General features: G+C 45.5%; 1 protein-coding gene and 1 long non-coding RNA gene across 3 annotated transcripts in view; both read right to left on the minus strand.

The window, feature by feature from the left end:
* Positions 1 to 3618, minus strand: part of LOC129388041 (uncharacterized) — a 29535-nt gene extending 25917 nt beyond the window's left edge. Inside the window, exon 1 of the mRNA XM_055078026.2 lies at positions 3288 to 3618. Within this exon, the coding sequence (XP_054934001.2) occupies positions 3288 to 3438 (151 nt within the window). The 5' untranslated portion in view covers positions 3439 to 3618. The remainder of the gene's footprint in view (positions 1 to 3287) is intronic.
* A 5328-nt stretch (positions 3619 to 8946) lies between these two features.
* Positions 8947 to 17705, minus strand: part of LOC140213664 (uncharacterized) — a 31817-nt gene continuing 23058 nt past the window's right edge. For both annotated transcript variants that reach the window (XR_011890582.1, XR_011890581.1), the window contains one exon: positions 8947 to 9824. This is a non-coding gene — a long non-coding RNA (uncharacterized lncRNA). The remainder of the gene's footprint in view (positions 9825 to 17705) is intronic.

Consider the following 17705-nt stretch of genomic DNA (forward strand, 5'->3'; position numbering starts at 1 on the left):
GCACGAACGAGAGCGCCTTCTTACGCTATTGGCCAAGTTGAACGACTGCTTTGCGTCGACGTCCAGCGTCGGTCAGACGCCTCTAACGAAGCACCGAATAATTACAGAGGATACGGCAAGACCAATTCACCAAAATCCATATCATGTGGCTCCTAGAGAACGTGAAGCCATACAACAAGTGACAAAAATGCTTGAAGATGACGTGATCCAACCATCAACGAGTCCCCAAGCATCTCCTGTAGTTCTGGTCAAGAAAAAAGACGGCAGCTTGCGTTTCTGTGTGGACTACCGAATACTAAATAAGGTGACAAAGAAAGACATATACCCGCTCCCCCGTATAGGTGATTCACTCGACAGGCTTCAACAGGCACGTTACTTCTCTTCAATAGACTTAAGAAGTGGATATTGGCAAATCGAAGTAGACGCGAGAGACCGTGAAAAAACTGCTTATGTGATGCCAGACGGCCCAAACAAATTTAAAGTCTTGCCTTTCGGCTTGTCTTCTGCCCCTGCTACGTTCCAACGCCTCATGGTTACTGTACTTTCGAGTCTGAAGTGCAAAACCTGCTTAGTGTATCTCGACGATGTCATCGTGTTCTCCGCAACGTTTGAAGAACACCTCGAACGGCTTGAAGCGGTTCTGCAGTCCATACGGTCCGCCGGCCTCACCGTGAAGCCGGAGAAGTGCCACTTTGGCTTCGTGGAACTGCAGTTTCTCGGTCACGTCGTCAGCCACGCAGGTGTCCGGCCGGATCCTAAAAAAATTGCAGCCATCGGACAGTTTCCCGTACCATCCGATAAAAAGGCTGTCAGGCGCTTCCTCGGCCTCTCTGCCTATTACCGGTGGTTTATTGCAGACTTTGCGTGCATTGCATCACCGTTGACTCGCCTGACGGGCGACGACGTTGCTTTTGTATGGGGTGACGAAGAGCAAGGTGCATTCAACGACTTGCGGTAACGTCTCCAGAAACCTCTAGTGCTTGCTCACTTTGATGAGACCGCTCCTACATTGCTCCACACTGATGCCAGCAATGTTGGCTTGGGAGCTGTTCTTGCGCAGCGGCAAGACGACACAGAAAGAGTGCGTGCCTATGCAAGTAGAACACTCTCACGTACAGAGGATAATTACTCCACAACTGAGAAAGAATGCCTCGCCGTGGTATGGGCGGTCATGAAATTTCGCCCATATTTGTATGGCTGCCACTTCACAGTTATCAGTGACCACCATTCACTATGTTGGTTGACAAACCTTAAGAGAGAGAAATTTATTTACAGAAAGGCAGAGAGGTCGGCCTGAGCGATAACTTGCTCTGGCCTGCTACTCTACACTGGGGAAGAGGGACGGGGAGGGAAAGGGCTGATGAATGATGATGGTATAAGGAAGAGATGCATGTATACAAATTCACAGAGTTGTGGCCTCTCTGAAGCCGTGCGTCCTTCTGGACGACTGGCGCGTTGGAGCCTAAGGCTGCAAGAGTTTGACATGACTGTCACGTACAAGTCGGGGAAACGGCATACGGATGCTGACTACTTGTCTCGATCGCCGATAGAGCCACCTGCTCCGCCCGAAGAAGAAGACTCAGCATTTCTTTGTGTTATGGACAGATCCGCCATCGCACAACTACAACGGAACGACCCTGAGTTGCTTGAACTAATCAATTACTTGGAGGGAAGATCTGCGAAACCACCTAGAATTTTCGCAAGAGGACTGTTGTCGTTTAGTTTACAGGCCGAGGTCTTTTACAAAAAAACCTTTTCTTCGACCGGGTCCCCCTATCTGCTTGTCATCCCTGCAGCTCTTCGTATGGAAGTACTTCAAGCTTGCCTTAACGAGGTGACTTCTGGTCACTTAGGCTACACGCGAACATTAGCCAGAGTGCAGCAAAGGTACAACTGGCCGAGACTTACCACCGCCGTGAAACATCATGTTCGCACTTGTCTCGACTGCCAGAAGCGCAAGTCACCTCCGACGAAACCAGTCGGCCTCCTACAACCCGTCCAGGTCCCTCGAAGACCATTTGATCAAATCGGAATGGATATTTTGGGCCCACTTCTTACTTCTACTGCAGGCAATTGCTTTGTTATCGTCGCAACCGACTATCTCACACGTTACGCTGAAACAAAGGCAATCCAGAGCAGCACAGCAGCCGAGGTAGCGCGCTTTTTCATTGAGCATGTGGTGTTGCGACACGGCGTGCCAACCGTCGTAATAACAGACCGAGGAACCGCATTTACGGCTGCACTTTTAGATCACGTCTTGCTACTAAGTGGAACGGCCCATCGAAAGTCAACCGCCTACCATTCACAAACCAATGGGTTAACAGAGCACCTAAACAAAACCACTGAAGACATGCTATCCATGTACGTGGATGTCAAAGATAAAATTGGGACGACATCCTACCGTATATCACCTTTGCATATAACACGGCGAAACAAGAGACAACGCGCATGACTCCGTTCACTCTTGTTCATGGACGGGATGTACGAACGATGCTGGATGCGATGCTTCCACACGACTTTGACGACACTGATATAGACGTCGATGTGTTTACACAACGCGCAGAAGAAACTCGGCAGCTCGCACGCTGCGCATCTGCCAGCACCAAGACTACGACGCAGGCCGCTACGATCTTAACCGTAGAATAGTTACCTATGAAGTCGGCAACAGAGTGTGGGTTTGGACACCCATACGGAAACAAGGCCTCTCCGAGAAACTGTTAAGGCGATACTTCGGACCATATCGGGTATTGTGGCGACTCAGTGATGTCACCTACGAGGTCGTTCCCGATAATCCCAACAGTACGCGGCACCACACACACCATCCTGAACTTGTGCACGTTGTCCGCATGAAGCTATATGTGAGCGAATAACTATGCTAGCGGCCTTTACTTCCGCAACTGACATTTCTTGTCTAGCATCGGGACGATGCTCTCGTAGGGAGGGACAAATGACGCGTGTATTCTATGCAGACGACGACGATGGGAGCACTAACGGACTCCGCCTAGTGAGATTGGATGATGACGAAGAAGACTTGTCTCTGCTCTGTTTGTTTTTGAACAGATTGTCCTGTTGTTCGTGAAGAACGTCTCTCTGTGTTCTGTCCGCGTTGTACCGCGACAATATACATGCATACACAGTGGAACCCCATTGATATATTCCTCACTGTTGTGTTTTCCTGGCTGCTACGTCACATTTTCGCAGTCCTGACCCAAATTCCATGGCCTCCCGTATATTACATTCCCATCTGACACAGAGCATGTGCTTTGTGTTGGTATATGCTTGCCTACCTGTTTCCGCAAGCACCACACTTCCGACGTTGTCGACAGGTGCAGAAGAATCCCGTTCCTCGAGATCAGTCCATGGGAGGGATATTTTCACACCTCGTTCCACACGCACTGCTCGAGGTTTTGAAGAAGAGGAAAAGAAGACAATCATCATAATCGGGCAATCAGCATTATCACACGTAGCAGCTAAATGTACATCACTAGTGCACAATTTTCCACGGTACTTTTATCAATCCAGAAACTAAAGAAACATTCACTTGGAATACTTGTACGTAAATTTCTCAGCGAGAAGCTCCAATCCCCATAATTACTAACAAGAAGTTTCCAGACTCCAGGTCCCCTGGATTTGCTACTGATAATAGCTACTAATTCCCAATAATATAGAACTAGTGATAGCAATGTTACTACAAGTTTTTCAGCCACATTATAACTGCACATATTACTACCTCACCACCACAAACCACCATCTAACTTTTACAGATGTAAATCAAACCACCTTCAATTTTGTACTCGATATAACCATTCCACTGGTTAACACTTCTTACAGTAATTGTGGTGCCTATTAAATATTTTTTTTTGCAAGTTTACTGGCTCTAGTACTATGCTGCTTTCTTGTATTGATGTATAGCTGCTGTGAATTTAGGTTTTCTAAAAAATACAGACGGGAGGTCCCCTTTACAGTCTGTTGAATCTGAACTTCCTTGTGTATGTATATTCCACATTCTCTAACCCTACTATGCTCATGAAACTTAAGCTGAAACACAAAAGTGGTAGCATGCCCATATAACGTCCCACCCACCCAATCTGACCATACACAACACCTCTAAAGCAGCCGCCAACCACTAAATTTTAATAGCTTTACCAAATTACAAATGTGGAAAACACAATAAACAAGCAAATGAGAACAGCACAGATAAAAGTAAATGCAATGTAACAAATATAATATGTCCAGTGATCACATGCACATACACTTCTTGATAGGCTTTTGTGACCTGTCCAAGTTTCTAAGGGCTATTGTCTTAAACACACACAAAGTAGCACAACCTGCAGTAGTGAATTCACGATGTCCCTACAAATGCCTCATTAGCAATACATAAGCAGTTTCTGGTTGGGCTGATTCACTTCGGAACATTTCTTCACAAAAGAAAGCAAGAAAAACTAAGAATGGAGACAATGCAGCCCTCCGACAGCTTCCCGTCTTTTCTGCAGTCAAACTCAAAGGCTACTTGTAAACAGCATTATGTTAAGTACTCGTGGAATGTGTAAAAGTAGTTATAGATTGAGTACAACCATGATTATGAAATACCAGGATGATGCAGCAAGCAGAAGCACTTGTGGCAACCTCCTGTGGCACCGTGCTTAACCAAGCTATTAGCCAATCACATTCTGCAGCTACTACTTATACCTGCAGCTGCAAGTGTTGCCCCAATGATACAAGTTTCAATGAAAAGGATTCAGCAGTTTTCGAACAACGGGACCTGAAGTTGGGGAACGCAATCCAGCAAGCGTACAAAAGAATGCAAAGAGAGCACAAAGAAAGTAAAGGGCCAACAATAAAGTTCGGGGTTTTTCGTACACAAAGCCACTTGGGCGAGGTCATAATAAAACTCCATATTACTTGGCTTGCTCCTCAGATTTTCTCCCTCAAGGTCCAGGTAGCCTCAGTCACACACTGCACACCACACTCAAAGCAAACGAAGTGGTGAGCTCGTTCCCAACATGCAAAGGGAAACATACAACAAATCATCCACCGACAAACTAAGAAACTGCGAGCACTGAAAAGTTCCGAACCACTTATAATAATAACCACAATCTTCTTCATGCCCACATGGCACAAACCAGTGCTGTGTCTTCTGCGACTGACACCTGAAACCATGGGAGAAGAGGAATGTTATTTCAGAGGGCTCAAGCAATTTCTATTTCTGAAAGTACTATAACAGTTAAGACGATGAGCAAAACGTGAACAAGGTGAATGCAGGAGCCAACAGTTAGAGGGATACCAATGACCAAGATTAAGCCAAACCTGACAGATGCATTTTGTGCTGTTCAAAATATTACATTTAGGAAAAGCAGCAATTGCATAAGTGAGAAAATGGTATACCATAGGAAAAAGACTGGCAGCACCACTGTGATAATTTTGAATTGGACACAATTTATAAGGTTTCGAATTGAAAAATTGCAGTGAACACCTGATAAATTACTTTTCAACAAGAAAATAGTTTTGGCCAGTTTTATGGGTGGTGTCCAAATCCATGCACCAGCGACAGTCCCCTCCAAGTAACACAAGCGAGTCTTGAAGGCTTGGCTTTTACTGGCTACTAGAGCGTCCCTTCGAGTTAAGAAGTCCTCATGGGCAAGTGAACGCGTTGAGATACTTGGCATGTTTTGATTTGGCCTTATTGAGGTGCAGTTAGAATGCAGACATAGAGCTTGTGCGGACAAGGAACGCGCGGATAGCTTGAGCTTCTGAAAGTGAGTGTTGTGGCATCGCAGCAATACCCTCTCCCATCATCCAACACCAGACACGCTACTGCGGCAGCCGGTGTTCACGTTCGCTCCGTCGAGGTTCGCTTGTGCAATGACGTCGCAGCCAATGGGAATTTACCTGTTGGCTTGGCCACTCTGTATGGCCCAGCCAACATGACTTTGCCCATACACTTTCTGAAAGTTGATAAAGCCGAGAGTGTGAAGAAATCTTCTTTGCTGGGACGAGTCGCAAAGAAAATAAAACAGACGGCAACTACAATGAGGAAATCAAATACTAGACATTCCATCACCACGCGACCGACTTGAACCTTGAATGATTTCTAAATCTGGGTCAGTGTCTGTTCCGTTATTCTTCACCAAATGACATTTTCATCGGAATTTCGACTTCACGTTGACGCTGTGACATCGATCGATGAAAAGCAAGCCAATGACACCAGTAGAAATGCTCGTGCCAAGATCTGACGTGCCTAGCCTTCAACATTTCCGCCTGTCGCGTCACATGGCATGGACACTGCCCGACACAATGGCGGCCACTGATGGCAGAAGCACTGAAGGTGCTTGCTATGCTCCACTCGCTGATGACATCAGTGCTTGTGCTGAAGTGTGACTCTCGGCTCCTCGAATGCCTCCACTGCCTCTCTTCCTTTTGAGAGACATTGAATCAATGAGGTTTAAAAGCACTAATGTCCATCTTTTCATAACTAGAAACATGGCCAATCCAAAGTAGGGGAATTAGGCAAAGAAGGATTTAAAGACACACAACAAAGAAAAAGAAGTGGAGCTGTACTAGTATGAGGGTTGTACCAAATGTAATGCAAAAGTTGGCACAACTGCTTTATTCATTGACCTATGTTTTCATATAGTACATGCTCACAGAATACTTCTTCTAAATACAAATTTACCACTCAATATACCCTCAATCCCAAGAGATGCATTTGTGTCAACGTTGAACTCAATGCTCGAATGTTCTTTGAAAAATTCAAGGGTGCATGTATCAATTCATATGCTCGCTGACAATTCATCACTGGTCACAGCTGATGGTGTCCCAATGCGTGGTTTTTCTTTAACACTCATTTACTCTTCTTTAAACTTTTTCATGCATCTCTGCACGTTACTCTTGTCAACAGTGTCACCTCCCCAAACATTCAGTAGCTTTCGGTGAATGTCCAGATGGCCTGCAACCCTGCTTGCTCAAAAACTCAATGACAGCCCCCTCACTTCTGTGTGAAATCCATTAGTTACCTGCAATGAAAAAGAAAGGTTACTATGGGATATTAGAGGAATATTTACTCTACAAACATGTACAATATGAAAAACATCAGTTAATGAAAAATATATGCGAACTTAGCATAACTTTTGGCACAATCCTCGTACATTATTGCCCTATTGCAATACAAAAGCCACTCTTACTGTGAGAAGATGCTTGGTAAACCAGAGAAGATGCAATAATGAAAAACCGGCTTCGCCGCCAAGTTGACGTTAATGCACCATCTCGCCTTGACGTCGTATGATGGTGTCTGCATGGACCTAGTTAATTCTTTATCAGTTAAGATGGACTACATTGTATACGAAAGAGGCAACAGCTGAACTTAGAAAATTTTAAAAACTTTTATCAAGCCACGTCCGAAAAACGAGAAACTACCTTGAAATCCACTATGTTATACAGACGTACCAGCACTAAGGTTATTCACCCCAAATTAAAAAAAAAACAAGAAATATAGACTTGACATCCACTCTTTTTTGTAACAACTTATTACAGCAAAATTAATGAATATATAGTTTTCAAAGAAAATGTTACCAGTATTAATTTGGTGCTTCACTTTAGTGTCCCTTTAATTTCATAGAAGCAATCGTCTTCAGTACACTTTAAGCATACAAACGGTAGTGCTCAATCACCTGTTTTTCATAGCACCTGTTGCAACATTGACAGTTTTGTCGTGCATGAACTTTGTAAAATTGCCAAAAATCAGTAAGCCTCTTGCAATATTTTTACAGCTGTTGAGCTATTTCATGCCACTCGTAGGAGCATGCAATGAAATCTGTCTCGCAGTGTGGACACCGAAACCTAGAAACGACAGAGGAAACAAAAACTTGGAAGAAAGCACCACATGACAATTTTGAAGCGTGGTCATCACAAAATTTTGAATAGCACTAATTGAAATGCTTTAAGAAAATTTCACTTAACTACAGCTTAGGAAGTGCAATAGATCTGGCCCGATTTCTTTTCCTGAATAATGTTAAAACCTGCCTATGTAGAATATTTCATTGCAGCAATAGACATTCAGTTGTAGAGGTTTGACAGCACTATTGCCAACCTGTGAAAAGCAATAAAAATATGTGCAGAAACCACCGCCAATGACATTGAATGGAAGCGAATAAATAAATGCTGCTAGAAAGCTATTTGGACTGATTCTCTCGACTGTACAGATTTGTTACAGTGAGAATACTTAGGTGGCAGTCGCTGTTTCATTGCATGGTTCCACAGAGAACAAAGCTGTTGACCAGCCCATCTCTAGCGATAGCATACGTGGCTTTACATATAAGCCAGTTCGTCATATGTGTGTTGCCTCCAGCAGGGCAAGCACCCGCGCAGAATGAGACTGCCCATCCTCCTCTATCGCAGCTGCCACAGGAGAGAGGGTGATGGGAAGAGAGGAAGACCATCTTTGGCGAGTGCCCCACTACAGTCTAGTGTGTAAACTTTCCAACAGCACAAAACCTGTGCGCAACAGCACGCGTCTCTCCCAATGCTAGTTGCTGTTCGGAAACAAATGTAGCCCGCAACTCGGTTACGCGAGAGTGTGCGCGTTTGCACTGGCGCCTATGTGTTGGCGGAGAAAGTCTGGCCACCATCTGCTGTCTGTGAAAACAGGCAAAAAGTCCAAAGAAACCTATTAGACTAAAGAAACAAATAGTTTCGGCACAAATGACTATGCCTGTTTTAAGCATCACATCTGCAGCCATGTTGCTGTCCTCACCAGAAGGAAATCGAACAGCTTCTAAGCCTGCTCTATAGCAAGATAGGAGGTCCATAGTCATCTCCCCTCACAGTCTGTTGTGCCACAGCTCAAGAAGGAAAAAAATTGAACAAAGAAAAAAAGGGAACAAGTGGACATGACGTGGTGTCCGATGTTGCTGGTGGGTTCTGAACCAAATAACAGACAGTCCTCAGAGATGGGTGATCATAGAACTTTATTTGACACTAAGGATGCAACACCCTTATTTCAGGGTGTTTTCCTTGCACACGAGAGTTAGTGCCACATCGCCTCTAGAAATATATGATTACTTCGAAATTTCGAAAGGAAAAGTGTAATAGATGAGAACAAAAAACATCTGAAGGAGCAATCACAAAGACTAGAGAAGTCCCATAGAGACAAGAAACATTTTAGATTTGCTTCGTTATATCCAACAATTCTTTATATCTGTGTTCGTTAAACCCAGGTATGAATGTTAAATAGCAATAGACCCCCTGTACAATAGCAAAACAACACTTTTATTTATATTGTTCCCCTCACAGTACCAGGTCACTTTTTAGTAAATTTAGCAGGAAACTTTCCACCCTTAACAAATGAAGTCTTTTTTTTTATGGTAACAACACACGCACTGCCATTGGTGGTTGACTAACAAAAAGACACCCATGGGCTCAATTGGAGACTGAAGATCTGATGACACTTGCAGTCGAAGGCCAAAGGGTGGCCATCTAAAGCACCATGCTGCCGACGTTGGCCGGCGGGGCCTGCCGTCTGCGCCCACCACTGTGCGGGTTGTGCGTGCGCATGTGCACCTTGACGTCGCTACGCTGTGCGAAGGCCGCGGGGCACAGTGGGCAAGAGAAGGGCCGCTCGCCAGTGTGCGTGCGCATATGGCGCGCCACGTGCGATCTGTGCGCGAACCCACGGTTGCACACGTGACACCGAAATGGCCGCTCGCCCGTGTGCACTCGCTCGTGGACCACCAGACTGGCTCGTTGCCGAGTCGCATACGGGCAGTAGATGCACCGGTACCGCAGGGCCCCTGCTGGCAGTGCCATCTGTGTGGACTCCTGCAGGTAGTCTAGGTGCGGGAACGAAAGGTCGAGTCAATAATCAAAGGGATGCTAAGGAAAATGAAAACAAGTCGAGCTGTGTTAGCTGTGATGCCGAAGGTATCATATACGCTACATTGAATATCATTCTGTGAAGTGCTGATTTAGGAACGGGAAACTCAATGCGAAGCCCAGACTTGCGGTTCTGATACGCAGGAGTGAAGTTTCCAACTGTGGATGGTGATGATGATGATGATGTGTGGTGTTTTATGGCGCAAGGGCCAGGTTTGGCCAAAGAGCGCCATGACAAGTCGTAATGTTGACGATGTATTATGGATGGCGTGCACAATGAATTCCTCATGGTAGATGTCACATGGCTGTAAAAGGGCCTAAAATCTGTCGCTGTATGTGGCATAGAATATATAGTTGCTAAAATAATGACGGTGACTAGGAAGTGATGTGGGCTATGGCAATTGGCTGTCGTTAAAACATTATGCAATAAAACAACACTGACACCAGAGTTTCAAGAGAGCCCTTGAATGCAGGGCTCTTAGTCACGTGCTAAAAATTGCCTGGCCAAATGATTTTCAGAATGTCGGTTTCGGCTAAAAAATCTAAGACTATTTGCAGCTTAAAAAGGCGGTTTGGCACTAAGAAAAAAATGCAGGATGGAGAGGTATATTTTCCCGATATGCAGAAGGGAAATACTTTTTCCTCTCCGTTTCTATTGCAGGGCACTGGATAAGAACATGGAGGACTGTCAGGCTATCGCCGCACCTACTACAAGTAGGAGGATCCCCGCCAGTCAAGAGGTAGGAGTGAGTACTGTAAGTGTGTCCTATTCTTAATCGGCAAAGAAGTACTTCCTTGTACCGTGCTGTTTTGTCACTTATCCAATTCCGCAATCTTGGTTTTGTAATATGTAACTTATTCAATGTTTGTGTATCCCACTCTGCTTGCCAATGTTTCCTCAATTTACGGCGCAGAAAGGGCTTTAGGTCTGTGGCAGGAATGGGGATATTTCCATCTGTGTCGCTAAAACACACTGACGTAGCGTTTTCGTCAGCAGCTACGTTGCCTTTTATACCTTTATGGCCAGGTACCCAGCATAGGATAATCGCTTGGTTGCAGATATATGCGGAGCACAACAATCTATACAGCTCATTCAAAACAGGATTCTTATGCTTTCGTAAGCTAATCAGGGCTTCACGACACTTATTGAGTCTGTAAAGCCAACAGCCTTAGCGACATTTCTGCGCCTTATGTGTTTAATAGCCGAAAGTATACCGTATGCTTCTGCCGTAAAGATACTGGTGTGTGGGTTTAGTGGCCCTGATGTTGAAAATGAGGGTTCGAGAGCTGCGTAAGCAACACCAGCAGGAGACTTCGGAGCATCTGTGTAATATTCGTCACAGGAATACTTCTCTTTAAGTTCAATAAAATATGACTGTATGTGAGCCTCAGGTGCTTGTTTCGATAATTCTAAGAAAGAGATGTCACATTGGATAGTTTGCCACTCCCAAGGCGGTGGAGGCCAAGAGGGGGCCATTAAGACATTCTCTAAAAGAGAGACCCCTGTTTTTTCTGAGAGTGCTTCCAACCGGAGGGACAGAGGAGGCCGGACACTTGGGCGGTTACGGAATAGCCTGGCCGTGGAGGAGTCGTGAATAATTGAATGACATGGATGATCCACAGCTGATTTTACCTTCAAGGCATACGAAAGACACAAATATGTCCTTTGGTAGTATAGGGACCATTCATTAGATTCGACGTAAAGGCTTTGCACAGGACTAGTTATAAAGGTGCCTGTTGCAAGGTGGATGCCTAAGTGGTGGACAGGATCTAGCATTTTTAGAGTACTAGGTCCAGCACAATTATAGACTATGGCCCCATAGTCAAGGCGTGTTAATAATAGACTTTTGTACAACTTTATTAAGCATCTCCTGTCGCTTCCCCAAGCTGTGCGTGACAACAGCTTCAGCAGATTCATAGTCTTGAGGCACTTTGCCTTAAGATACTTCAGGTGTGGCACAAAAGTTAGCTTACTGTCTAGAAGGATCCCTAAGAATTTGTGTTCACAGCTCACAGATAACCGTTCTCCATTGAGATGGATTACGGGGTCCGCCAGTATCCCTCTTTTATTAGAGAACAGGACGCACATACTTTTTTTCAAATTTAGCCTAAAACCATTTTCGTCCGCCCACTTAGACAATTTATTTATGCAAAGCTGTACATGTCGCTCACAGATACTTAGATTACATGATTTAAAACCTATCTGGATGTCATCTACATATACAGAATAAAACATACTACGTGGTATGGCAGTCTGGATCGAATTCATTTTGACAATAAAAAGAGTGCAGCTGAACACACCTCCTTGTGGAACATCAGCCTCTTGTGTAAATGGACGAGACAGAACGTTACCAACTCTAACACGGAACGTGCGATTGGAGAGGTAACTCTGAATGATGTATAGCAAGTTGCCTCGAACTCCCATTTCAGACAGATTACGGAGGATTCCAAAGCGCCCCAGGTTGTGTCGTATGCCTTCTAAATACCTAAAAATACGGACAGGAAAAACTGTTTGTGGACAAAGGCATTACGGATATTTGTCTCGATGCGGACAAGGTGATCTGTTGTGGATCTACCCTCTCTAAAACCACACTGTAAGGGATCGAGTATCTTGTTGCTTTCAAGAAAATGGATGAGGCGACGGTTAATCATTTTCTCAAATAATTTGCATATACAACTTGTCCGAGCTATAGGCCTATAACTGTTGGGTGAGGAAGGGTCCTCACCCTCTTTGAGAATAGGGATTACGATTGCTTCTTTCCAAACAGAAGGAATGTAGCCTGCAGAGAACATGGAATTAAAGAGTGACAGTAGTGTTTTTTGGGTTTCGGGGTGTAAGTGTCTGATCATCTCAAACATTATCCTGTCACTTCCTGGAGCGGACTTGTTGCAACAGTTCAGTGAGGCCTGGAACTCGGCCATTCCAAATGGACGATTGTATACTTCGTTGGATGTGCTTTTCCGACCCAAATTCATCTGTTCTGCTAGTCGCTGGTATTTTAGGAATGTATCTGTGTAATGAGATGTACTGGAAATGTGCTCAAAATGTGCTCCTAGACAATCTGCCTGATCCTCCAGGGTGTCTCCTTGTGTATTTAATAAAGGTAAGGGATGAGTTTCGCGGCCTTTCATTTTGTTGTTCCAGGCTTTTCGTTTGTCTGTATATCAATTGATGCTGCTTATGTAGTTTTTTCAACTTTCCCGTTTAGCGCGGCGGCAGGTTCTTCTACCTTGCGACTTGGTCGCCTTGAAATTAATTAGATTCTCTGTGGTTGGTGAGTTACGGAGGAGATTCCAAGCCTTGTTTTGCTTTTTCCTGGCTTCCCTACACTCCTCATTCTACCATATACGTTGTTTTGAGGGCGACCCTTTTGTTTGGGGGATACATACTGATGCAGCATCAATAATGAACGCTGTTATGTATGCTACTGAGTCGTCTAGGCTAAGTACACAGATATCATTCCAGGGCAGCTGCGTTAGTTCGCGAAACTTCGTCCAGTCGGCTGAATCAACTTTCCATCGAGGAACATGTGCAGGACACTCACTTTGTTTTTTAAGGTTTAGGACGATGAGGAAGTGATCACTGCCATAAGGGTTATTAATGACATCCCACTGGAGATATGGCACAATTGTACTAGATTCTATGCTTAGGTCTATCGAAGAAAATGTTTTATGTGTAGAGCTGTAAAATGTTGGCTTTTTCTTGTTAAGCAAGCAGGAACTTGAAGTGAATAGGATGTTTTCTATAAGCCGTCCTCTCGCATCACAGCGTGAGTCGCCCCACAGTGCGCTATGCGCGTTTAGATCACCGACGACTATGTAAGGGTGACGCAGCTCATCAATAAAGCTTTGAAATGTTGTGCTAGAGAGTTGATAACTTGGGGGGATGTATACAGACGTGATGGTAACTAGTTTATTGAATAGAACTGCTTCGATAGCGACTGACTCAAGAGGAGTTTGGAGTTGCAGTTGCCGACAAGCAACGCCTCTGTCGACTATTATTGCTACCGCGCCGGACGATGCAACAGCATCATCTCAGTCTTTCCGGAAAATAGCGTATTGCCTAAGAAAGTTTGTTTGCGTAGATTTAAGATGTGTCTCTTGAACACAGAGCACCTTTGGATTGTATTTGTGTAAGAGTTCTTTGACATTGTCGAGGTTGTGGATCAAACCTCTCCCATTCCAGTGTAATATTTGTGTATCCATATTGTTTGTGTTTGTGTGCTGTGTGTCAAGAGATATCACTTATGTTGGCTCAAGGGACCTTTCCAGGCCCCTTGATGCGGGGTATTTCTTTTTTGTTGGCGCGCTCCAGGGAGCAACGCCGTTCCTTCGGCATCTGAGACGCCGGAGAAGTTTTTGTTACATCCATCGCCTCGTCAGAGGCGCTGGATGACGCCCGCTCAGCGGGCACTCGCGGGGGTTTTCTGGGACTGTCTGCACGAATAGTAGCCCTGGGACCGGCAGGCTCGGAGGTCTGCTGGCCCTTCGTGGTAGGGAGCGGAAGAGCCGTAGCTGCTCCCGCCAGGGGGGCTGATGGCATAACCGCCGGCACACTCCGTGTGACTTGCGCGGCCGCCTGAAGGTGTAGCGCTGCCCCCCGGCGCGCCACATTGGTGTAGGAAGGACTGGACTGATTTTGGAGTGCGAAACGCTTACGTGCCTCTGGAAATGATAGGCTGAGTTTTACTTTCAGTTCTATGATTTGTTTCTCTTTTTTCCAAGTAGGGCACGATCGCGAGTAGGCGGGGTGGTCTCCTTCACAGTTGGCACAGTGGTTTGTTGATGTACAGATGTCAGAAGCGCGTTCAGAAGAACTACACTTGGCACAAGTAGCACATCCTCTGCAGTTCTGAGACCCATGCCCAAAGCGCTGACACTTGAAGCATCGACGCGGATTTGGGATATACGGTCTCACTTGAAGCTTACAGTAACCGGTTTCTATTGTTTCAGGTAGGTTGCAAGTTCCGAAAGTAATGATTATGTGTTTGGTAGGTATTTGCTTGTCATCTCGCCTCAATGTTATTCTTTGAACTTTGACTACGTTCTGGTCTTGCCATCCTTCAAGCAGTTCGCTTTCGCTCAGTTCGAGGAGGTCATCTTCTGAGACAACCCCGCGCACTGTGTTCATTGATCTGTATGGGCCCACGGAGACGGGAATTTCCCCAAATGCTACAACTTGCGACAGTTTGTCATACTGCACTTTGTTGCGGAGTTCGAGAAGAAGATCGCCACTTCCCATCTTCGTTACTTTAGAGCCTGGGCCAATTGCTTCAGTGAGAGATTTCGCTACAACAAATGGTGAGATCATTCTGACTGTTTTCTTATCGTTCTGACTATGTACAACGTGGTACTTTGGAAAAGGTTGTTTTGGCTGCATGAAGAAAGTGAATGTTTCATCGGTGCGCACCCTCTTCAGGGAGCGATCAGGTAGCGGAGCAAAGTTATTTGCCATATAGAGCAGGGAAATTCGGCGGCGATGATGGCCACCCACCACCGAGCCCAACAAGGGGACGCTACAAGGTTGGAAGAATACCTGCAGATGCCAGCCATAACCTAATATATATATAATCAAGGCAGGATATATTACACACGGTTAACCCTTGCCGCCAGGAAATACGGAAGTAATAAGAAGTGAAGAGAAGACAGGAAAGATGTAAAAGTGGGAGAGAAAGACGAAGATTGGAGAGGAGGACAGGAAAAGGCGACTGCCGATTTCCTCCAGGTGGGTCAGTCTGGAGGTGCCGTCTATGTGAAGCCGAGGCCGAAGAGGTGTGTTGCCTCCGCCGGGGGGCCTTAAAGGTCCAAACATCCAGCATCGGCTCAACCCCCAGGATCCCCTTTTCCCCAGACACAGCTAAGCCGTGCACGGCTACATGCGGGAGGGTAGGAAGAGTTGACAGTGCTCAGGTGCTCAGAGTTGACAGTGCTGAAGAGTGCTCAGGTACGTGGTGTCGCAACGCACCAAACGCCTGCTTGCGCAGATGCCCCTGCGGGGCCAGCTGTGAATGGTTCGAAAAACCAAATATCAATAACTGCTGCACTACTATATAATAATTAATAACCATTATACAATTTGACATGTCATCATCATGGTCATCGCTGACTGTCTCTGTGAGAAGAAGCTATCACTACTTTAGCCACAAGAATGATTCGCACTGTGATGTTGCGTATACTTCCACCAATGAGAGTAGACAGTTTAGTCATATGACGCAAAGTGTAAATGGGGATATATATAAATAGAAGAAAGACGTACTTGAACACTCACTAAGATAATCTGAGGATGAAGATGAAGCATAATGGAGGAGTAATGAAATGAATGAATGAATTCTGGGGTCCTATGTGCCAAAACCACAATTCGATTATGAGGAATGCTATAGTGGGGAACTCCGAATTAATTTTGACTACCTGGAGATCCTTAACGTGCCCCCAATACATGGGATGCTGATGTTCTTCCATTTCGCCCCCATTGAAATGCGGCCACCGCGGTCGGGACTCGATCCCGCAGCCTCGCGCTTAGCAACGCAACACCAAAGCCCCTAAGCCACCACAGCGGGTAGGAGTAATGACACATGGAGCGATTTGGGGCTATAGTTAATGTGAGGTGGTGTGGGGAACTTGGAAAGGAGTAATGGTGCCAATGCTAATGTTTTCAAATGCAATCCAGTGCTTAAATCGGAGATCTTTGGGAGGTTAAATGTTAACGAAAGGTAGGTGGGACGCTTGGCGTTGGCAGCCCATGGTAAAACCACAAATGAGGCAGCGCAGAGTGAGATGGGTTGGGCCTCTTTTGAAATCAGAGAAACGCAGAGCAAAATCAATTTAAAGAAAGACTCAGGAACATGGATGAAAGAAAATGAGTGGCTTATATCTACAGATATCTGTACCTAAAAAATTACTAAAGAACTTAGGGCGAAGAAAATCCAGACAGACACTCATGCCTGGTGTCCACAAATCACCATAAAAACCCGCATATAATACGAGGTTTTTTTCCTATTATTAGCATCCCCAAATTTTCGTCTCTTACTATATGCAGATCCGAACAAAAATTTCAGTCAGAAATTTGGGCTAGAAGTTTTGGTTTCGTTATTGCTGCAAGGCTATGGCTTGACTTCGTTATTGCAACGTGACTACAGCATCGTTTCTTTATTGTTGAGTGGACACCTTGGCAGCACACATGCAAACCATGCTTCGTGAAGTGCATCTTTTTTATTCCGCATTGAACGACCAAGCTGTCTGGCCAACAAAAATAGTACTCGGCTGCTTTCAAGAGAAAGATTATTTTAGCCACACAGGACATCCGCAACAGTGCAGCCGGGAGGCAATTTGGCGTCAACGAGGGAAACATTCATGGATGGAGTCGACAGAAGGAAGCCCTTTTCGTGTGCAGCAGAATGCGAAGACACTTTTGCGGCCCGAAGAGTGGGACATTCCCGGAAATTAAACTCACCCTGACGGAGTCCGTGCGCCAACAGCAAGCCGCGCATCTCGCTGTGAGCGTGGAGGTTATGCACACAAAAGCTAAGGAGCTTGCAAGAGAAAAAGAGCTACTGAGCTCCGATTTCCAAGCAAGCAAGCACTGGATTTATCGCTACATGTGCCGTGCTCGATTTTCCTGAACGCCACCGAACTTCAATTTCGCAAAAGCTGCCAGAATCGTTCGAAGAGCTGCTTGTGGCTTTCCAGTGCCACGTTATTTCACTGTGCAAGTCCAAGAACTTCCAGATAGGGCAAATCAGCAATGCTGACCAAATGCCGGTTTATCTGGACATGTCATCGCCCCTCACCGTGCACAAGAAGGGCTCTAAACAAGTTGATGTCCAGTCAACTGGCAACGA

The sequence above is a fragment of the Dermacentor andersoni genome, chromosome 10 (assembly GCF_023375885.2).
Source record: "Dermacentor andersoni chromosome 10, qqDerAnde1_hic_scaffold, whole genome shotgun sequence".
NCBI lineage: Eukaryota > Metazoa > Arthropoda > Arachnida > Ixodida > Ixodidae > Dermacentor > Dermacentor andersoni.